The sequence below is a fragment of the Chrysochloris asiatica genome, unplaced genomic scaffold, assembly GCF_000296735.1.
Source record: "Chrysochloris asiatica unplaced genomic scaffold, ChrAsi1.0 scaffold00180, whole genome shotgun sequence".
Lineage (NCBI taxonomy): Eukaryota > Metazoa > Chordata > Mammalia > Afrosoricida > Chrysochloridae > Chrysochloris > Chrysochloris asiatica.
The window spans coordinates 4,936,775-4,960,581 of NW_006408698.1; the positions used below are offsets into that span (position 1 = coordinate 4,936,775).

A 23,807-nucleotide genomic window follows, 5' to 3' on the forward strand; every position below is an offset into this window, starting at 1 on the left:
GGAGGGGAGAGAAAGGAATAGTCAGAAACATCACTATCGAAAGCTTGTAAGTCCGTCTTCTGCCTATTATTGATTGGAATACTTAAAATGGTGGTACAACGTGCCCCGTGAAGTAGGCTTCCTATGGAGCCTCTGCAATACATAAAACTACAGGTAGAAGCCTGAACCACATCCAGAGATGGGAAATTTCCACTTGAAAGGATGAGCAGACCAGCCTGGAGCGGCTACAAGAACAGAAGATACTTCTTGAAAGAAAGACATACAGGAAAAATACAAAACAATAGAGGCAGGTGGACTGTTACTACAAGAACAAACAAGTTGCTTGCCCAGGAAACATCATGGCAAGTCGTCGGGTCCCCTCAGTGCAAAACCCCCTTTTAAGAATAAGACTCAATGGGAATACACACTCTGATTGGTGAGCTCCCTTGTCACCGGTAAGGGGAAGTGAGGAAAATACAGCAATGAAGTGGTGAGGTAACCCCTACAAGGTGGAGAGTGAAACGTTCAGCTGATAAAAAGAGAGGGCATATGCACAAGAACACCCACACTTGCAGATAATACCCACTTGACCTGGCTTCAATGACTGGATGATCAGAGCTCAACCAGAAGAAGGAAGAAGAGGAAAAAAAATTATTCTGATATAATTTAATAAACTTGAGCTACACCTATGGAAGCAGTAGCTCAAAAGAGGGAGCAGATCCTTACAGCAAGAATCATTCCCACCTCCTCCACACACAGAGTAGACAGGGATGGGAAACTTGGACATTGGCTACCCAAAATGGTGGTGGGGGCTACAAAGGCAAAAAATGACTGGCTTACAAGCTTTCAAGAGGGAACCTAGATCCAGAGGGCCTGGAGGAGGTAGAACCTCCAGTGAGTAGTATCCAATCTGTCTAGGTGGGGCTGATGAAATGAAATGCAGACAGGTCTCTTGTAATACAATAGTGAATAATTGTTATCAGGAGTGATTGTGAGGGTTGGAAACGTAAAGGTGGACATTTTATAGCAAGGAAGGGAGTGATTAACTTTCCAGTCTAGGAGCGGAGCTCCCTAGGACCATCAACCAAGAAGAGCTGAGATCAGGACCCTACCCAGAGAAGCAGTGATGCCTGAGATGGAGGGAGAGATGATGATGTGGAGCAATGGAGCAGCTGGGGACTTTAGATCCAGAGAGGGAGAGCAACTGTGTGCTAAAGACTTGGGGTTGGGGGTAGTGTAGGAGGCAGGCTTGCAGGTATATACCCTTTGGTTGGTTGATGATGCATGGAGGGGATTGTAAGCATGACAATGAAATGATATAAGATAGGATGAATGTAAAACTAATGTTCTCCCATGTAAACTATCATATAATTCACAGTAAAACATTTTTAAAAAATACTAGGGCTTGTGTCATCTGTCTTAACAAATTTCTTGTCACAAATGAGTTATTGCCTTCAGGGCTGCATCAGTTTTGCTGATAGAATTCAAGTTGTATTCCTGAAACGTTGTTTTCCACCAGTACCTTCAGTGCAGTTTGGACTTCTTCCTTAGCACCATTGTTTCTTGATCATACGCTAACTCTTGAAATTGTTGAACATTGACCCTTTCTTTTCGGCACAGTGACACTGTATTCCCTAGGAACAGTATGTTACTGTATGTGATGTTGTGAGAATTTTTGTTTCTTTTCATTGAGGTGCAACCCATATTGAAGGCTGTGGTCTTGATCTTTATCAGTAAGTGCTTTATGTCCTCTTCACTTTCATTCAGCAAGATTGTATCTTCTGCATTGGGCAGGTTGTTAATCAGTCTTCCTTCTATCCAGATGCTACATTCTTCTTTTAATCCAGCTCCTTGGATTGTTTGTTCAGCATACAAATTGAATAAGTATGGTGAAAGAATACAACCCTGGTGCACAGCTTTCCTCATTTAAAACCATCAGTGTCCCCTTGTTATTCTCAAATGACTATCTCTTGGTCTATGTACAAGTTTGTGATGAGCACAATCCAGTGTTCTGGAATACCCATTCTTCGCAAAGTTATGCATAGCTTGTGGTGATCCACATAGTAGAAAGCGTTTGTTGTTGTTGTTATATGACGTGGAGTCAGTTCCGACTCATAGTGACCCTGTACAGGGTTTCTGAGGCTGTCAATCTTTACGGCAGCAGAATGCCTCATCTCTCTTCCGAGGAACAGCTGGTAGTTTCGAACTCCTGACCTTGCGTTTTGCAGCCCGATTCGTAGCCACTATGCTACCAGAAAGCCTTTGCATAGTCTTTATAGCATAGATAAACATCTTTCTGGTGTTTCCTGCTTTAATCCAAGATCCATCTGATGTCAGCATTGGTATCCCTTGTTTCACATCCTTGTCAGAATCTGCCTTGAATCTCTGGCAGTTCCCTTTCAATGTTCTTTTATTCATTTTTTCATTTATCTTGAGCAAAATTTTACTTACATGTGATATTGATGATATTTCTGATGATTTCTGCATTCCGTTTGGTCAACTCTCTTTGAAAGGGAAAATTATGGATCTTTTCTAATTAGTTAGCTAGTGTTCCAAATTTCTTTGCATAGATGAGTGAGCACCTCCAGTGCTGCATCAGTTTTTTAAAAGATTTAAATTGGTATTCCGTCAATACCTGGGGCCTATTTCTTTATGTTTGCCTTCTGTGCACTTTGGCTCTTGATCACATGCTATTACTTGAACTGGTTGAATATCAACCAGTTCTTTATGGTACGGTGTCTTTGTGTATTCATTCTTCTTTTGATGCTTCTTGCTTCATTAAATATGTTTTCCATAGAATCCTTTGATATGGCAAGTCCTCGTACCCTTATGGGGTTTTAGTGAAAAATTTCAGTTTGCACATAAGTAAAAACTATTTTTCTAGTTGATTACATTTTCAGTACTTTATAAAAGACTACCTACCTGTTGTAATTGTTAAGGGATCCTGGTGGTGCAGTAGTTTAGCACTCAGTTGCTAAACTTCGGTGTTTCAAACCCACTAGTAATTCCACCGGAGAAAGGCATGGAAACCTTGCATCAACATTATGTGGCAGTTCAATCCTGCCCTATTGGGTCACTAAGAATCAGAATCAACTCAATGGCAATGTTGTTTATTTCTTTGGTGTAATTGCTACATTTTTATTATAGGTTTAAACATAAGAGTTTTCTAGTGTTGTTAGATTCCTTTGAGTTAACTCTGACTTATAGTGACCTAATGTACAACAAAACACTATTTGGTCTTGCACCAGCCTCATAACTGTTGCTAAGCTTGAGCCCATGACTACTGCCATTGTGCCTATTCATTTCATTGGTGGGCAGGGTGGCTTCCTCATTTTCATGGAACTTCTACTTTACCAAACATTATATCCTTCGCAGGCACTGGTCTTTCTTGATAATATGTCTGAAGTTTAGCAGACGAGGTCTCGTCATCCTGGCTTCTAAGCAGCATTCTGGCTGTACTTCTTCCAACACAGATTTGTTTGTTTTTCTTGGTGTCAATGGCAATTTCAATATTCTCGAACATGGTAACTCAAATGCATCAATTATTCTACCATTTTCGTTATTCGCTGTCTAGTTTTCACATGCATATGAGTTTTATAATAATTAAGATTATTTTGATTCAGATATTATGTGGTGATATGTACCAGTATTTTTTTTTTTTCAGATAAATGAGTTTCTTAGTAGTTTTATATGTTTCTGTATTTACCTTGGATTTCTTTAATTATGGATATCATATTTTGCTCAAATGGAATTAATATTTTTGTTAATACACTTAATACCAAATCTAAAACCATTTCATTGTTTATCAGTTAAGAATACTTTAAAAAATATCATCAAGAAAATATATTTCCAACGATTTTTTAATTGAATTTTATGTCCTGAAAGAATGTTAAGAAATTAGTGTTTGGCTTATAGAAATATGTGCACAGGAACGCAATTCTCACATTGTTGTTGTTGTGTTATGTGCCATGAAGTTGGTTCAGACTTATATCAACCCTGTACAGGGTTTCTGAGGCTGTAAATCTTTACAGGAGCAGAAAGCCTCCCTCGGATCAGCTGGTAGTTTTGAACTGCTGACTCTGAGGATAGCAGCCCGATTTGTATACAGTACTCTACCAGAGCTCCTTTGTAGTATTTATAAAAAATTAAAGCCCGTAAGACCCTCTGGGACAGTATTCTGTCAAATGGGGTTGACATGAGTTGAAATTGACGTGGCAACACTCATTAAGAACATTCAAATGCGAAGCACCCCAATATAAATCGGAAGATCTCAAAGAGATGACACATACATAATTTTGTATGTAAGATGTGCTTATTTCTGTTTTTGTTCTCTACAGTTTAGACAAACTTTTGGGGGCTATAACCACAGCATCAGAAAGAAATAACAAGGAACGATTTTCACCAATTGTGGAAGGATTAGAAAATCATGAAGCATTACAATTACAGGTGAGTTAGTTTTCTTTATAATTGTTTCTAGGGTATTATTTAAACTTCTCATTTTCTAAGATACCAACACCATTTTATTTGAAATTTGAACAGAATGGAATATAAAAGTCAAATTTTTCTGTTGTCTGATCATTTATCTAATCTAAATGTTCATGAGATTAATAATTGGTTTAAAATTAGGAAAAATACTTCTGAGTTATTATAAAATGTGGCAGTTATGTTTATCATGAATATTTGTTTTAAAATTCGTTAATGAATCTAGTCAATCAATTGTACCTAAGGGAAAATTGTACCCTTAGGATTGCAGTAGAAATTTAAGATAATTAAGTCAAAGGTCCAATACTCCATAAATGTTGTTGATTTTGTTAAATGCCATCGAGTCTGTTTTGACTCATAGTGAACCCAGGTTTCCAAGGAGTGATTTTTGAGGAACAGCTCGTGACTTTGAACTGCTGGCCTTGGGGTTCAAACCAGACTTTCAGGCCAGTGTTTACACTACAATGCCATGCCTGTATACCATACCATAATTGGCTTGATTGAATTTAAACTGTTATGTCCTTATGTAGACCTTGCATAATTGTTTTCTTTATAAGATAACATTATCTTTTCTTAAATGGTTCCAGCCAAGAACCATTTTATGAACAATAACTGTTCTCAAGGGGTGGGTTCTCATTCTTATTTATCACATTTATGATGTGACATTCTCGGCTAAGCATTTTAAGTGACATATTAAATATTTCTTATTATCTGATTTAATCCTCACACCAACCTAATTATCTAGGTAGTCATTTCCAGCTTGGTTCTGAGGTGATAGTTTGTGGTTGCTTGTTCCTCTTGGGTTGATTTTCACTTTTAATGACAGAATGTGTGTAGAGTCCAACTTGAACTTATTAAAAAACTGCACTTACCTGTCAGAATTAGACTGGAGTAACCTGAGACTATGGCCCCCGACCTCCCTTCAGGTCTGAAATGTAACTCATCCTTGTGACCCAATTTTTAGTCAAGCAGTAGATAAACATATAGGGGGCACAACAACATTAGAAAGGTATGCCATTATGGAATGTTCAGTTATTCAAAATCAAAATGGCAACATTTACCTAAGATCATAGTTAAGAAAGGATGGGAAGGTTCATTGACTGGAACTTGAAACCACAGGTAGAAAGTGGGATAACTTGTTGTATGGAGGGAATTGCAATTATTGAGATGATAAAAGGAATTGCAATTATTGAGATATGTTAAATGATAGTTTTATCTATAATCTATCACTCAAGTCACAATAATAAGTTAGAAAAGAAACAAAATGAATATGATTTGGATCTAATAGTACTCCTCCCCAAAAAAGTGAAACCTTTTCAAAGAGCATTTCTCAAAGAATTAGATGAAATTGACAGTATTGCTAGCTTTTATGAAATTGGGCAGAAGGAATCATGGGCAAGTTGTTGATGAGTGACAGATGGAGGAATCATCGCCATCTTGCTAGGTATTCAAGAAATTGTTGAATACTGATTATACATGGAAACATCCAAACCAACACTTGAAATGTCCTATTTTAATGTGCTGTATAAATTATTAATTTGTTATATACTTAGTCTTTTACTCTTGGAAGAATTGTGGACTGGACTTTTTAAATTCAACTACCTAATGTGGATGAAAAATATCATCTGAAAATTTCAATAACACATTCAGAATACAGAGATGAAAAACAAAAGTTTGAATCTGTTGTTTAAAAATATAATTAGTGCTGTATTTTAACAGAAGTACTTTTTCTATTTCTGTAGTATCTTGAGACTTCTCAAAATGTTATTACAGTCTCAGGATGTAATTTCGTTAAAATACAACACTAATTATATTTTTAAATAAAAACTATATACCCTTTTTTCTTTTTTGATTTCAAAACAATTCATTAACTTCTTATAGATCTTTTTCTAGTTCAATGTTAAAGTGAAATTTTGTTCCTGTGATATATTTCATTTTCTTAAAGAATTCAAAAATAGGTAGAAACGAAATCATGTATGTTAATATAATCTCTCCTCATTGACTGACTTCCCTTCAGGTTAGTAAGTATTGGGATAAAACACTGGACTGCAAGATCAGTGTGAACCACAAGATAAGTGGTTCAAACTTACCAGCTGCTCTTTCGAAACCTTATTGTTGTTAAGTTTCTTCAAGATGGTTCTGAATTATAGTCAACCCTTTATATAGTTTCTGAGGTACGGCTGATGAGCTTGAACTGATGATTTTGCAGTTCAAACTGACCTTGCAGTCCAATGCCACACCTGGACTCCTATTGTTGTTAAGTACCTTGGAGTTGGTTCCAACTCATAGTGCCCTGCGCAGGGTTTTCGAGGCTGTAAATCTTTACGGCAGTAGACAGCCTCATCTTTCTCCTGTGAAATGGCTGGTATTTTTGAACTGCCGACCTTGAGGCTAGCAGCCTGATTTGTAACCACTATGCTGCCAGGACTCCTATACAGGATTACTATTAGTCGAAACCAACTCAGTGGCACTTAACAACAACAACAACAACAATAACATATCACAGTTTTTTCTTCTAATTTTATATTTAATAGTACAAATATCTGAAAGCACCCATTATACTTATTTTCTCTGCTTCCTAAAGTACATAACTCCTCTTACAGTTTTCAAAAAGGTCGAAATGATCTTTTTTTTTTTCCCTCAAAAGTGCCCTTTTTTCTTTCTAGTCCGGATCGCATGGCCTTATTGATCATGTCCTTCCTTCTTGAAACTTTCCAGGTAGCATTGTCTTCATGTAATCCTGGTGTCGTGCTGTTGGATAAGCACCGGACCCTTAACCAGAAAGTCAGTCATTCAAAGCCACTAGCCTTCCCTTGGAAACCCTATGCAGGGTCGATATGAGTCAGAACCAACTAGATGGCACTTAACAAGAATAAAAATTCTATTCATGCTTTCTGAGTACCTCAGTTTTTTACTATCATTTCCACTTCTTGCTACTTATGTAATTTGATCATTAAATTTTATTTTTGGTTCTCCTTTATTGTCATTTTACATGCATGTATATACTTGCATGCACACATATGCATTCATATATATATATATATAAGCATTATATATATATATGGATTTATACATATATTTTCCATCATGAATTTTCTCAATTGCTCCTCTAGCTTCAACCTGCATCTATGGTCTTCTAACTCCCTAGATTTGTAAGTCCAGCTTGTACACCTCTCTTTATTCACATCTTTGTTTCCAAATCCCTAGCGAGAGGTCTTCTACACAATGCCATGAAACTGATTCAGCCTAATAGTGACCCTATAGGACCGAGAACTGCTTCTTAGGGTTTCTGAGATTATAAATGTTTTCAGAATCACAGAGCTTCACTTCTTTACTCAGGAACAGCTGGTAGGTTTGAACCCCCACCCTTTAGATTAGCAGTCCAATACTTAGCCATTTGTACCACCAGGACTCCCTAGATGTTTCACAAGCATCTTAAACATAAGTTATTATGTTATTATTATTATTATTATTATTATTATTATTATTATTAAAAATAGCATTCATAAGGCACCTAACAAGCAAAGTTCTAAATGCTGTTCTTGTTATTTTAACCTCATTGCAATTCTTTATGGGATAAAATAATAGTATGCCTAATGTATAGATGAGTAAACTGAGGCTCAAAGAGGTTAAAAGGTTTTTCCTAGAGTCACCAAGCAAATGAGAGGCAGAGCTTAGATTTAACTCTGGGAAATCCTAGATTTAACACCAGGAAAGGTGACTACAAAACATGTGCTATTAAACACTATACTGTAACCTTTTCTTATATTAAAGCTGAGCTCATTATCTCTTCCCTTCACCTGATTACTCCCAAATAAGTGTGTTATCTTCCTTTGTTTCAATTTTGGCTTCTTATATTAGGTGCATAATCTTTTACCCGATCTCTAATTTTTCTTATAACTTCATTCTTGTCCTGTGAATCCAATCAATCACCACAGCTTATTGCTTCGTTTTTAGAATATACTCTGATTATATCCATTTTCTCTATCCTTATTGGTTTTTTGTTGTGGTTGTTGTTATTCTCACACTGATATTATTGTAACAATTTAAAAATTAGTACTCCATACTACCATGCCACCATGTAGTCTGTCAGTTTATCGTACTGTGGTGGCTTGCATGTTGCTGTGATGTTGGAAGATATGCCATTCAAATTTTAAATACCTGGAGGGTCATCCATGGTGGACGGGTCTCACCTTAGCTTCCAGACAAAGACAGACTAGGAAGAAGGAAGGCCTACTAATTCTGAATGTTAAACCATTGAAAATCTTAGGAATAGTAGAAGAAAGTTGTAAAATATAGCAAAGGAAAATGAAAGCACCACAACATTGCTATAGTGCCAGAAAATGAGCCCCTAAGGTTGGATAGAACTCAAAATGTCTTGAGGGAAAGAGCTCCCTTCTCTACCTAGAGTTGACAGTGATGACGTATGTAACTGTAGTAATGCTTTTGGTTCCTTCATTTGCTGATGTGGCCAAGTCAAAATGAGAAACAGCTGTAAATAGTCATTAATAATTGGAATGGGGGAATGTATGAAATATGATTATAGGAAAATTATAAATTGTCAAAAATAAATTGAAATGCATAACAATAGCTATCCTAAGTATTAGTAAGCTGAAATGGACTGGTATTGACCATTTTGAATGGCCAATGACTTATATACAACTTCAAGCTGAAGCTGAAGAAAATTAAAACAAGTCCGCGAAAGCCAAAATATGTACTTGAACATTCCCTCCTGAATTTAGAGATTATCTCATAGATATTTTTGATGTATTGACACTAATAACTGAAAACCAAGAAGAGTTGTGGGATTATATCAAAAATATCATCGAGGAAGAAAACAAAAGTTCACTAACAAGACAAGAAAGAGGATAAAGACCAAAATAGATGTCAGCAGAGATTCTGAAACTTGCTTTGCAGCATACAGATGCTAAATCAAAAGGAAGACATGAGTATTTAAAAGAGCTGAATAGATTATTTCAAAGGGCAGCTTGAGAAAATAAAGTCAAATAGTATAATGAATATGCAAAGACCTCTAATTAGAAAACTAAAAGTGAAGAATACACTCAGCATTTCTCAAACTGAAAGAGTTGAAGAAGAAATTCAATCCTTGACTTGTAATATTGAAGGATTACATGGGTAAAATATTGAATGATGCAGAAAGCATAAAAAGAAGACAAAGGATATTCACAGAGTCACAGTACCAAAAGGAAGTGGTTGATATTCAACTATTTCAAGAGATAGCATATGATCAAGAGCCACTGGTACTGAAGGAAGATGGCCAAGGTGCACACTGAAGGTGTTGACAACGAACAAGACTCTTAGAATTCATGGTGTACAAATTGATACCTTGCAGCATACTGATACAATACTGAGGGTGCTCACTCATGAATGCCAAGAAGCCAAGAAATTTGGAAGACAGCTACCTGGCCAACTGATTAGAAGAGATTCATATTTGTTTGAATTACAAATACAGATGACTCAACGAAATGCACAAATCTTAGGATAATATCATCAATATCATGTACAAATAAAATTTTGCTGAAGATTTTTCAAAAATGACTTCAAAAGCATATTGAAAGAGAACTTCCAGAGATTCAAGCCGGATTCAGACAATGACATGTTATGAGGGATATCATTGCTGACATCAGATGTATATTTCGGGAAATCTGAGAATACCAGAAGGGTATTTATCTGGGCTGTAATGAGTATGCAAATGTTTTTGACTCTGTGGATCATGACCAGCTGTGGGTAACATTCCATAGAACGGGTATTATAGAACACTTAATTGTATTCATGAGGAAACTGTACATAGACCAAGAGGCAGTCAATCAAACAGAACAAGAGTACACTAAATAGCTGTCACCAATTCTAGTCAAATTATTCCAGAATATACAGGAGGATGGAATACTTCCTAATACATTTTATGAAGCAAGCATAACCCTCATATCAAAATCAGGGAAGGTCATCACTATGAAAGAACATTATAGACCAATGCCCCTCATGAACATAGATGCAAAAATTATCAACAAAATCCTAGCCAACAGAATCCAGCAACACATCAAAAAGATAATACATCATGATCAAGTGGGATTCATATCAGGGATTCAAGGATGGTTCAACATTAGAAAAACTATCAATGTTATCCACCATATAAATAATAAGTAACAAAAAAGAAAAGAACCACATGATCATATCGATTGATGCAGAAAAGGCATTTGACAAAATCCAGCATCCATTCCTAATAATAACACTCAGCAAAATAGAAATTGAAGGGAAATTCTTAAACATAATAAAGAGCATATGTACAAAATCAACAGCTTATATCACTTTCAATGGAGAGAAACTGAAAGCCTTCCCTCTGCAAACAGGAACCAGACAAGGATACCCTTTGTCACCACTCCTATTCAATATTGTACTGGAAGTCTTAGCAAGAGCTATACAGCAAGACAGGGAAATTAAAGGCATCTAAATTGGCAAAGAGGAAGTAAAATTCTATTTGCAGATGATGATCCTATACATAGAAAATCCCAAAGACTAAGTAAAAAAGCTACTAGACATCATTAGAAGACTCAGCAAAGTGGCAGGGTATGAATTCAACATACATAAATCAGTTGTATTCCTCTATACTAATAATGACATCACTGAAAAGGACATTAGGCTGGAGGGGATACGCTTGTCTGTGAACCTTCACTCAATTAACAATAAAAAGTTGGTTTTTTTTTTGTTTTTTTTTTTAAATCCAGTGTTATATTCCTCTGTAGTAACAATAACAGCACTGAAAAGGACATTAGGAAAGCAATACCATTTACAATAGCCACCCAAAGGATGAAATATTTAGGAATCAACATAACCAGAAAAACAAAGGACCTATACAAAGAAAACTACAAAACAGTACTACAAGAAACCAAAAGAGACTTACAGAAATTGAAGAACATACCATGTTTATGGATAGGACGACGCAACATTTTGAAAATGTCAATACTGCCTAAAGCAATTTACACATAGAATGCAATCCCAGTCCAGATTCCAATGACATTCTTCAAAGAGTTGAAAAAAACAATTGCAAACTTTATATGGAAAGGAAAGAGACCCAGGATGAGAAAAGCACTTCTTAAGAAGAAGAGAAAAGTTGGAAACCTCTCATTATTACATGGCTACATTGGTGAAAACAGCATGGTACTGGTACAATGAAAGATACATTGATCAATGGAACAGAATCCAGAATCCAGAAATTAACCCATCCACATACAGCCAACTGATTTTTGACAAAGTACCTAAATATATTGCATGGAGAGGTGATAGTCTCTTCAACAAATGATGCTGGCAGAACTGGAAAGCGATATGTAAAAGATTGAAAAAAAGACCTTTACTTCACGTCTTATACAAAAACCACCTGAACATGGATTAAAGACCTAAATGTGAATCCAAAAATTATGAAGGTCATCAATGAAAAAATTGGGATAAATGCGGGGTCACTAATTCAGGGAATATACAGACTACAAAACATTTTGAAAACTATATAAACAACAGTGGACAAAATAGGTGATTGGAATATATTAAAAATTGAAAACTTATGTGCATCAAAAGACTTCACCAGAAGATTAAAAAGGGAACACACAGAATGGAAAAAATGTTTTGCAATGACACATCAGACAAGGGATTCATTTCTAAAATATATAGGAAACTACAACATCACTACAAGGAAAACACAACCGAATTAAAAAATGGGCACATGACATGAACAGACTCTTCACCAAGGAAGTGATCCAGTCAGCCAACAAACATTTGAAGAAATGTTCAGGATCACTAGCCATTAGAGAGATGCAAATCAAAATGAGATACCATCTCACAACAGCAAAGATTAAAAAAAAGTGGAGGACAATAATTGCTGTTGAGGATGGGGCGAGAATGGGACTCCTGCATTGCTGGTGGGATTGCAAAATGGTCCAATCTCTGTGGAAAGCAATATGGTGCTTCCCCAGAAGTTTGGAAATAGAAATATCTTTATGATCCAGCAATTCCTCTACTTGGTATTTACCCACAAGAAATATGAGCCATAACATGAGTAGATATATGCACACTAATGTTCATAGCAGCACTATTTACAATAGCAAAAAGATGGAGACAGCCTAAGTGCCCATCAACTGAAGAATGGATAAACACACTGTGCTACATACACACAATGGAATATTATGCTATCTTGAAGAATTAACAAGGAGGCTGCATGCCACAGCATAACATGGATGAAACTTGAGGACATTATGTTGAGGTAAATTAGTCAGTCACAAAAGGAGAAATACTGCATGGAACCAGTACTGTAAAAGACTAAGAAAAATAACCCAGACTAAACAGGGCCAGTGGGGGATTCTTTGCTGGTTGGCCGGATGTTGGGGCTGGGATGAGGGCTGGGGGTGGTGGTGAGGTGGAGTACAGGGTAGGGAATAGACACAGGATAGTTTTGGGTGCTAGGTAGGGGGGAATATATAAGAAGGGAGAAGGGAATGGAAGAACAAAGTGGATGGGAGAAAAATTAGGCAGGTTTGCATGGGCTAAATAGGACAGAGGTAAATAATGATGTATGCACAACCTTGGAACAACAGGGCTCGGGATACAGGGATTGAGACATGGTTGTAATGGGCAAAAGGGTTGAAATAATGTTAAGATGATTGTCTGTCTTTTGAATGTTGTTTTCCCTGGCATAGCAGTATAAAACAGACACTTGACCGGGAGAGAAAGAAATAGCCAGAAATACCAGCATAGAAAGCTTGTAAGTCCATCTTTTGCCTATAACTGATTGTAATATCTAAAATGGGGCTACAAGGTGCCCAGTGAAGGAAGCTTCCTGTGGAGCATCTACATTACATAAGAATGGCATCCAGAATCTTCTGAGGTGGGAAATTACATAAGAACGTTATCCAGAATCTTCTGAGGTGGAAAATTTCCGCTTAAAAAGGACAAACACACCTGCCTGGAGCTGCTAGAGGAACAGAAGGTACTTCCCAAAATAAAGACCTGCAGGAAAACAATTTAGGTAGTCTGACTGATTACTACAAAACAGTCAAGTTGCTTGCCCAGGAGATATCAAGGCAAGTGGCCTGGTCCTCTCAGGGAAAATCCCCATCGAAGACTAAGACTCAATTGGAGTACATGCTCTGATGGTGACCTTGTTCTTCACCGATAAGGGGAAGTGAGGGAAATACAGTAATGAAGCTGAGAGCTAAGCCTTACAGTGTTCAATAGACTCCTGTGAACCCAAGTGGAGACAAGAAGAGAAAAAAGAGAGTAATCTGTTAAAATTTGATGAACTTGGACTACACCTATGGATGTAGTAGCTCAAAAGAGAGAACACATCTGTACAGCAAGGGTCATTCCCACCCCCTCCATACACAGAGTAGACAGGGATGGGCAACTTGAACATTGGCTACCCACAATGGGGGTGCTACAAAGGCAAGAAGTGACTGGCTTACAAGCATTCAAGAGGAAGCCTAGATCTAGAGGGCATGGAGGAAGGTAGAATCTTCACTGAGTGGTATCCAATCTGTCTGGGCGGGGCTGATGAAAGGAGATGCTGAGAGGTCTCTTGTGATACAATGGTGAATAAATGTTATCAGTAATGATTGTGTGGGTTGGAAATGTAAAGATAGAAGTTTTGTAGCAAATGGAGGGGAGTGATTGACTTTGCAGTCTAGGAGCGGAGGTCCCTGGGACCATCAAGGGAGATGAGCAGAGAGATGGAGTGGCTGGGGACTTTAGACCCAAAAAGTGTGAGCGTCTCTGTGATGACGACTGGGGGACAGGCAGGCTTGCAGGGTATACCCTTTGGTTGGTTGATGATGCATGGAGGGGATTGTAACCATGGCAGTGAAACAGTATATGATAGGATGAATGTAAAGCTAATGTTCTCTCATGTAAACTATTACATAATTCACAATAAAACACTTAAAAAAAAAAGTGTGCACCATGCTTGTGTTTTTTCTCCATACTTATTCAATCTGTATGCTTAGAAAATAATCAGAGATGCTGCTTTATGTGAAGAAGAATGTGACATCAGGATTAGAGGAGGACTTATTAATAATAACTGGTGATATGTAAATGATAGAACTATGGTTGATGAAAGTGAACAGGATTGAAAATACTTGCTGATAAAGATCCAAGACGGTAGACTTTAGTATGGTTTATACCTCATTGTAAAAATAAGAATCCTCACCACTGGACCAATAAATAACATCATGATAAATGAAGAATTGATCTAAATTGCCAAATACTTCATTTTGCTGTGATCAACTATTAAAACTTAGAGAAGCAGCAGTAAAGAAATTAAACCATGTGTTGCATTATGCAAATCTCCTGTGCAAGACCTCAGCAAAGTATTAAAGAATAAAGATGTCAGTTTGAGAATTAAGGTGCCCCGGACCCAAGCCTTGACATTTTCAATACATATCTATTTGAAAGTTGGACATTGAATAAGTAGAGACCTTAGAATAGTTGATATATTTTGTTATAGTGTTGGAGAAGAATATCAAAGGACCATGGAGTGCCAGAAGAATATGCAAATCTATGTTGGAAGAAGTCCAGCCAGAATGATGAGAAGCCTTAGTGACGAGACTTTGGACATACTTTCAGTTGGGACCAGGCCCTAGTGAAGGACATCATTCTTGGTAAAGTGCAGGGATAGCGAAAATAAGACCCCCCAACCAGATGGATTGGCACAGTTGCCACCTTAATTGGCTCAAATGTAACCATGATTCTGTGTATGGCACAGGTTGGGACATTGTTTCATTCTGTTTTGCATAGAGTTGCTGTGAGTCAGAACTAACTCTTTGGCATCTAATAACAACAACAACTAACAAGTTCTTCTTCCCCACACATATGTCCTATACTGTTAGTTTTTTTTTTTTTTTTGTTTTTTTTTAATAGACGTTTCATTCTAACATAGCCTCTTTCCTGGAGTCTATCCAGAAGGTCAGAAGTTCAAACCCACAAGCCTTTCTGCAGCAGAGAGATGAGGCTTTCTGCTTTCATAAAGATTCATACTCTCGGAATCCCTATATAGTGTCATTATGCGTCATAGCTCATCCATGAGTTTGGTTTATAAAAAATTCTAAGCTCATGACTCATTTCTTGCTTGATAAAGGTGAAAAACCTAATTGTGGCATATGAGCTTTTTCAGTGTTGCCGATCTTTACATAGTAGCTTTCAGAACTGTCACTCTCACTAATGTATCATATGTTTCAACCGTACTAAATCTAGTGTTCCCCAAACATGGTGCACACTTTTCAAACATCCTCATACATTTGATGATGCACATTCCTTTCCATGCTATTTCCATCCTTCCATACACATCCTTCCTTACACATCCTCTTCTCCTGGTCTTGTTTAACAAGAGTACAAATAAATTGCTTAGGTATGTCTTATATAAATCTGGAAAAGCTTGAGTAATAAGGTAGTACTTAAACTGGGTCCAACAGAATGGGTAGTACATTTCCAAGAAATTTTTCGTTCTTGTTGAAAAACCATATTTTGGTAGAGTGTTAGGCAAGGAGAAAGCCTTCCAGTGAGTAAAAACAGAGGCCAGTGACTTCCGAGAAGAAGACAGATTAAGTTACTACCAGTAGTCATGTACAGTTGTCGGAACTGATTTTTTCATACCCCCAGCAAGAACAAATATCATTTAGTGAGCATTAATACTGATTGTTTACTCATTGGGAAAATAGGAAAAGTGAAATAAAATGGTGTATTACAACAACAGCTCCGGTTTTCACTGGCTTCTACTACTTTGAAAGGCGCCATTTCTTAAAGTATTTGTCTATCAGGAGGTAAATGAAAATGAATGTGTAGCATGATTTTATGTGTTTTAAAATATTTTCTAACATCCTAAAATTCACAAAAATTAGGAAATGTTGTGATTAGATATGACACATGAAAATGTAGCTGTATATATACTCTTTATTGATTGCTTAATTGGTGTACTTATCCAGACCTCACTTAGTTGATACATTTATTGCTTTGCGATAGAACTGAGAACCAAGTCAGTGTCATGTTGAAAAAGACCTTTTTGCCTTCAATCAGAACCTGATCATCTCTTTTCCATCCACAGAAGACTAGAAACCGAAGGTTGGAAGGTTGTTAGAAGTGTTTTTATTCACTGTAGTGTACTGATATCATCAAGAAGTGAAAATTGACATACTGAAGTAAGGAAGGACATGGAAAAATAATGAAAGGCTAAAAGTAGAATGTTAAAAATTACAATATTTCCTTTCATATAGTTTAAGGTAAAATAGTCCGTAGTGTAAGCTCTGGACTGCAAACTGCAAGGTCGGCTGTTTTAACCCACCTTGGAAATCCTCTGCAGGGTCATTAAGTGGGAACTGACTCGAAGGTACTTAACAACAACTCCACATACTTGCACTGTAGGATAAATACTGGACTGCGAACCACTAGATCGGTGGTTCTAACCCACCAGCCACTCTTCAGAAACTCTATACAGGTGTCAATGAGTTAGAACTGACTGTATGGCCCTTAACAACAACAGCAGTAATCTTATTATCCAAAATGAGTTAGCAGCTTGGGATAAATCATTCAAAATTTGTTAATTGAGTTAGATTTACAATAAAATTAAGCATTGAAACTTATGAGTAAGATGAAAGTTTGTGGAAAAGTAAATCAGCATATTATGTGTTGAATGGATATCTGGTAATTCTCAGGAACATTGTAACCTTGCAGAGAAAGGTGGGTGTTATTTGTACAAAGTAATCACTTGATGCAGTCCTTAAACACTTGAGTGCTATTGATTGGTAGGAACCACTTATAGTGGGAAAAGTATATCTGTCTGTGCTATCTTTACAGTGGTGATATGACAAGAACTCCATTTCACAAAGATAACTGATGGACTATAATATAAAGGGGATTAAGATGAGGGTTAGACAAAGATGTGGCAGTTAGTTTCTGTAAAGATTTACAGCCATGAAAACCCTATGGGGCATGTCTACTTTGTCCTATTGGGTTACTAAGAGTGGGAATCAACCAGACAGTAATGAATATAGGTAGCATGGAGGGTAAAGGATATTTAGCTGTTCAGTGAAATGATAACATGGAGAGAAGTGAACTTTCTATGAAATAAAGAAGTGGCAGTGGTATAAAGGGAGGAATACAGTACTAAGGAAGGGAAGTATAACACTAAGGAATTGATAGGATATGGTGATCTATAGAATGATAGATGGAATTAAGAATGACATAAAAAATGACTATCAACTTTCTGGTTTGTGCTATTAGGCAAATTCTAAAGTTCACTGTTGTTGTTGTTAAGTGTCATCTATCAGTTGTGAATCAGAGTGACCCGGTATAAGATTTCCCAGGAAGAACTGTGGTAATAGAAGTGGAAACACAAGAAGAAGATAAGCAAAAATTAGAGAGGAAATTGAAATGGGAAGGAGAAGGAAGACGAAACTGCAGTTAAGAACAGTTAAGGACAAATACAGAGTTTGTTCAGTTAGACTTTGCGATTATGGGTAATGATATATATGGGGTGTGGTGCTGTGGGTTAATGCACTTGACTGCAGTGTTGGTTTGAATCGCAATATCGGTGGTTAAAGCTCACCAGTCGCTCCTTGGAAACCCAATACAGGGTTTCTGTGGGTTGAAATTGATGGCGCATAACAATAACAACAATAGCATGAGATAGGAGAAATATGGAATAGAAGAGAGAGTGGAGGTCAAGATGATAGGGAAAACTATGGAAGGAAAATATACAGAATGAGAAAAGCAAAGGACAAAGGAATAAGCTTTAGGAAACAGCAACATGAAGAGTCAAGCCAAGAAATAGATTTTACAAGACACAAAGAAGTAAAAGAAAAGAGATATTACTATCATGGAAGACAGGAAGAGGGGAAGAAGGCTTTCAATAAAACAGTGACCATATGTCAAATGTTCCTAATGAAGTCAATATGAGTTCAAAATTGTTGAATGTTTTTGAATATTATGAAGTCACTCTTGTTGTTGTTTTTGTTAAGTGCCGTAGAGTCGGTTTCGACCCATAGCGACCCTGAACAGGGTTTCCGAGGGTGTAAATCTTTACGGGAGTAGAAAGCCTGATCTTTCTCCTGTGGAGCAGCTGGTAGTTTTGAACAGCTGACCTTAAGGTTCGCAGCCCGATTCGTAACCACTACGCTACCATAGCTCCTTCAGCTTACCTGTATAATAGTCAATGATGTCTTTCATGCCTAAACTATCTTTGTTGTTGTTGTTATGTGCCATGGAGTTGGTTCCAACTCATAGTGACCCTATACAGGATTTCTGAGGCTATAAGTCTTTATGGGAGCAGAAAGCCTCTTCTTTCTCCCATGCAACAGCTGATAGTTTCGAACTGCTGACCTTAAGGTTCACAGGCCAATTTGTAACCACTACGTTATCAGAGGACTCCAGTCCTAGCACCTACAAAATAATTCATCATTTGATGCCTTCTTTTCTCTTTTGCCTTATATTCCACTTTGGTAAGGGCGGTTCAGAAAGTTCATGGAAAATTGGAATTGAAAAATAATCAAATTTTCCCAGGAATTTTTTTGAAGCACCTACTCCTGGTGTGACACTTTAGGATAAACACTTGACTGCTAACGTCAAAATTGGCAGTTCAAACCCACTAGCCACTCTGCCGAAACCGTGTACAGAGTCTCTATGAGTTGTCATCTGTCTACGCAGTGGCACTTAACAAAAACAATGAGTATATTCAATTTTAGATTCAGGCATACTGTATGTTTTTACTGAGCACATTTATACAGTTTCATTCCTTTATTTCAAAACTTTTGAACAGGCCTTCCTTTTCCTTTGAATCTTCCTCTAGCATTTTATTTAGTTAACTTGTTCTATACATTTCTTTTGACTTAAACCATTTCTTTCTAACTCTAGATAGGCTAAGATAAAGACTGTATTAATATCAACAAAGTAATAAGGTCAAGTAGGTGGCAGTGTCAATAAAATTTTAAAAGCACAATTTGTCACAAGTAATAGCAATATGGATAATCTGTCTGAAAATGCCTTATTGTTGGGAATATTATACTCCATGAATTCTAATCAAACAGATAGATGTTTGTTTCATTTTCAAAGCTCTGATGTTAATATAAATAAAAGGTTCTGGAATTTTCCCAGTCATTTTGTGAAAATATATTATGTTCAAACATTTCACTCTCTCTACCACTCAGACAAGATGTGGAACATAATTTTTTTAAATGAAATAGCTCATGACAATAAAATTTGAAATATTTAAATGCTATTCACCCACTGTATTTTAACCACATTAATGGGGGATCTTATGGATTAGAAAGAAAACCATAAACAAATATAGGTAAACCTTGGCCTTAGACATTTGCAAACTATTTTGTGATATACTAAGAATATTGAAAGTGCCATGGGCTGGAAGAAGTGCAGCCAGAGTGCTCCTTGGGAGGCCAGGGTCGCCAAACTTCATCTCTCACACTTCGGACATATTGTCAGGAGGGACCAGTCACTAGAGAAGAATATCATGTTTGGTAAGGTGGAGGGTCAGAGAAAAAGAGGATGATCCCCAGTGAGATGGTTTGGCAAAGTGGCAGCATCAATAGGCTCAAGCGTGGCAACAGTTGTAAGGTTGGCCCAGGATTGAGCAGTGTTTCGTTCTGTTGTACATTGGGTCGCTATGAGTCGGTATCGACTCGATGACACCTAACAACAACAACCCTCTATTCAACATTCTCCCTCCCCACACACCAATGGAGACAGTAACATCTTATGAATAAAGAATGCAGATGAGTGTTGAGAAACAGAATAAATTATTTTAGTAAAGGAAGGTTCATTATATAGTGGTAAAATCAATAGTAATTCTGTTTAGTATATGGCACACATTATTGGATGTGTTATCACATGGATAAAATAGTTGTATTTTTTATACGTGGATTCCCTTGCTCAATACTTTATCAATATATAATATAGAAGTCTCCATATAATTTAAGTAGATCATTGAATACAGTTACAAATACAAATACTGACTTTTTTTTACTAGTTAAATTATCAGAATTTTGGTCTTCGCCCAGCACAGTTACTCATAGTGGAGAAAATACACTGATTTCCAGTGATTCTTAAAATTTAAATTCTTAAAGAAGCAATAAATAAAATTGAATTAAATATGACAAACCATTTTTAATTCAAGGCTATTGAAAAGAAATTAAGCTAGAGTATAAGGAGAAAGGCTATTTAGCAATGTTAGGTTTGTATTTCATAATATGATTGAACTCATGGCTATAAGTTGTAAGGCGTGAGTTTTAGTCTGTAGTTTACAAGTTGTGTGATCTTGTGGGCATTATCTAATGTTTCTAAGATTTCAAATTCTTCAACTTTATTCAAATGACTGTATATGACCCCAGTGTATTTTGTGTTTAGCTTTTAAATCCCATGTTTCTCCATTTTCTATCTCTGGAGTTGAATTTTTATTGTTCGTCTTGTTATTAAAAAAGATTGATTTTGTATTGTAAGAAGACAATAGAGTTCAACCATGCTGTTAAAATTTTATATGTTTGAAAATTGAGCACACCAATTTTAAAATATTTTTTTTATTGACAAATGAATTTTGTACTTCTTTAGAGCTAATATATATATTTTTTTCTATATAATCTTTTTGTTTTTTAATTTTGATTGTGAATTGAGTGAAGGTTAACCGACAAGATCATCAGCTTTACATTCAACAAATTATATGCTTTGTTTCATCTCAATGATTATAATCCCCTTACTGCAAGAACAGTAATCATACTTCCTCCCTGTGTCTTCCCTTTTACATCTTATGTTTCACAAACGAACAAAGCAGCTTGTATTTTAGGGATTTGGCTAGAAGCTCCATTGCAGTGCTAGTCAATAGAATTTTCTTGGATCATGGAAATGTAATATATCCTTGTCAAATATGGTAACCAAACACTAAATTGTGACTAGAATGACTGCTCGTATTGATTGTTAGGGAACTGAATTAAACATTTAAGTAGAATAAAAATTGAATTTGTGTATAGTTTTTTCTGCATTTATTATGTATTATGATACTAACCATTTAAGACAGAATATTGTTAAAATAAAAGTCCATTTAGCAAACTAATTTGCAGTTTCAAAGCTACAAGTTAAATTTTATTATCAAACCCATCCTTGAAACCTTTTGTTCTGTGAATCTATGAGTGGAGTTTATGAGACAGCTGTATTGTGTTGGTAATCAATCAGTATGTGGAGCAAGATATTGAATCTTCTGTTTCCTTCATGTGTGTCTTTTTAAAAATTATTGGTCTGCTCTTGTCTCAGTGTCATCATCTGTGATAGAAGGAAATTAACACCTCATGCTTTTTATGAGGATGTGATTAGATGATGAGTTATGGAAAACATGTAATACATTTTCTGGAAACTTATAATAATTTTAAAATAACAACAGTTTAGGATATGTATTTAGATTTGAATTCAAAACCTATACAATGGGTATTTCATTTTTATAATTATGTAATGTTTTTTGGCCTTTAATTGCTAAAAATATGAAACACTAATCATTTCTCACCCACAGCACTCTCTCTACTTGTCTGTTGAGTTAGTTAATTCATTGCAATTGCCGCAAAGAACTCAAGACACCATACTCACATTTATGGATTGTTTTAGGGAAGTTAATAGGTTATAATTCAGGATCCAAAAATGCTCAGACACATTCAGCTGCTTATAAATTTCAACAGGAGTGTGCACCCCTCCCCCATAAGCCTCAGCCTGAAGGCACTCTCTGTTGTTGTAATGAAGTATTGTTGAGGTTCCTCATAGCAACCCTGTATAGGGTTTTCCAAGTAGTGCCTGGTGAGCTTGAACTGCCGACATTGCAATTCAAACCGACCTTGCAGTCCAGCATATTAACCCACAGCACCACATGAAGGCACTGTTTAGCACTCATCAAACCTAGCTCCCCCACTTAAATACCCGGAGGCACCCCTTTCTTTAAGCAAGATTCTTGCCCAAAGTCAGTTATCTGTATTTTGTTCCCAGTCTTAGAAATTCGCCACTCTGTCTCGTGCTCTGGTTCTCTGTTTTGCTACTGCTGGTCCACTGCCACTCCCCCAGTGTTTCACCTTTTTGTCCCTGGGTTGAAGAGCTTCAATACACAGAAATCTTGGGGTTCAAAGGATACACTCTACTCCTGACTCTTCTTCTATGATGCTAGTGAGATTCACCCCTCTCTGGAACGCCTGCTTCTGAGATAGCTCATTTTAAACTCCTGTTAAGAGTCTCAAGTTTATTTCAGCTATTATTAACTCTGGTTAACATTCACAGCTGAATCATGTCATCCTCTGAGTTATCTTATCCCAACTTCACTGTCCTAGACCCAATTGGTCACAAATGTTGCTTGGTGGGAGTTACAGACATCGACTATAGGAGCCATTACATAATTCATTCCTTCTTCTTGATAAGTGGTTTCAAGTCCATTCCAACTCATAAGATCCTGTGTAGGCTTTCTGAGAAGCAGCAGGTAAGTTTGAACCACCGACCTTGTGGTTCAGACTGACTTTGAGAGCTTATCATACGGTGCCATACTAGGACCCAAGAGAATTCACTATGGCGCATTCATCATTTTAAATTTAATTTTGTATTTGTAAATGGTCGCACTTATTTCTATTTTTGACTGATTTTATTTCTGATATTTGAAATAGTCCATTACTCATCTGTCAGTTTGTCGTACTGTGGTGACTAGTGAGTTGCTGTGATTCTGAAAGCTATGTCATGGGTATTTAAATACCAGCAAGGTCACCCATGGTGGACAGGTTTCAGATGAGCTTCCAGATGAAGACAGACTAGGAAGAAGGAGTGATGAACTATTTCTGAATTTTTAGTCACTGAAAACCTTATGAATAGCAGAGAAACACCATCAGCTATAGTGCTGGAAAATGATCCCTTCAAATTGGAAGGCACTAAAAATGTCACTGGGGAAGAGCTGCCTCCTCAAAGTAGAGTTGACTGTGTTGATGCGAATGGAGTAAAGCCTGTGGGAGAAAAGCCCGTGGACCTTCATTTACACAACTCAAAATGAAGAGAAACAGCTGTAAACATCCATTGAAAATCGGAGTATGGAATGTACGAAGTAAGAATCTGGGAAAAATGGAAGTTGTCAAAAAATGAAACGGAACACATAAACGTCGATATCTTAGGCATTAGTGAGCTTAAATGGACTGGTATTGGCCATTTTGAATCTGATGACTACATGGTTTACTATGCTGGAAATGACAAATTGAAGAGGAATGGTGTTGCATTCATTGTCAAAAAGAACATATCCAGATCAGTCATGAGGTACAACTCTGTCTGTGATAGGATATAGG

The 23,807-nt window shown here is 36.7% G+C and overlaps 1 protein-coding gene across 1 annotated transcript in view; it reads left to right on the forward strand.

Annotated features, from left to right (window-relative positions):
• Positions 1-23,807, forward strand: part of DIAPH2 (diaphanous-related formin 2) — a 1,391,152-nt gene that overhangs the window by 383,136 nt on the left and 984,209 nt on the right. The window contains exon 9 of the mRNA XM_006872015.1: positions 4,317-4,425. Within this exon, the coding sequence (XP_006872077.1) occupies positions 4,317-4,425 (109 nt within the window). The remainder of the gene's footprint in view (positions 1-4,316; positions 4,426-23,807) is intronic.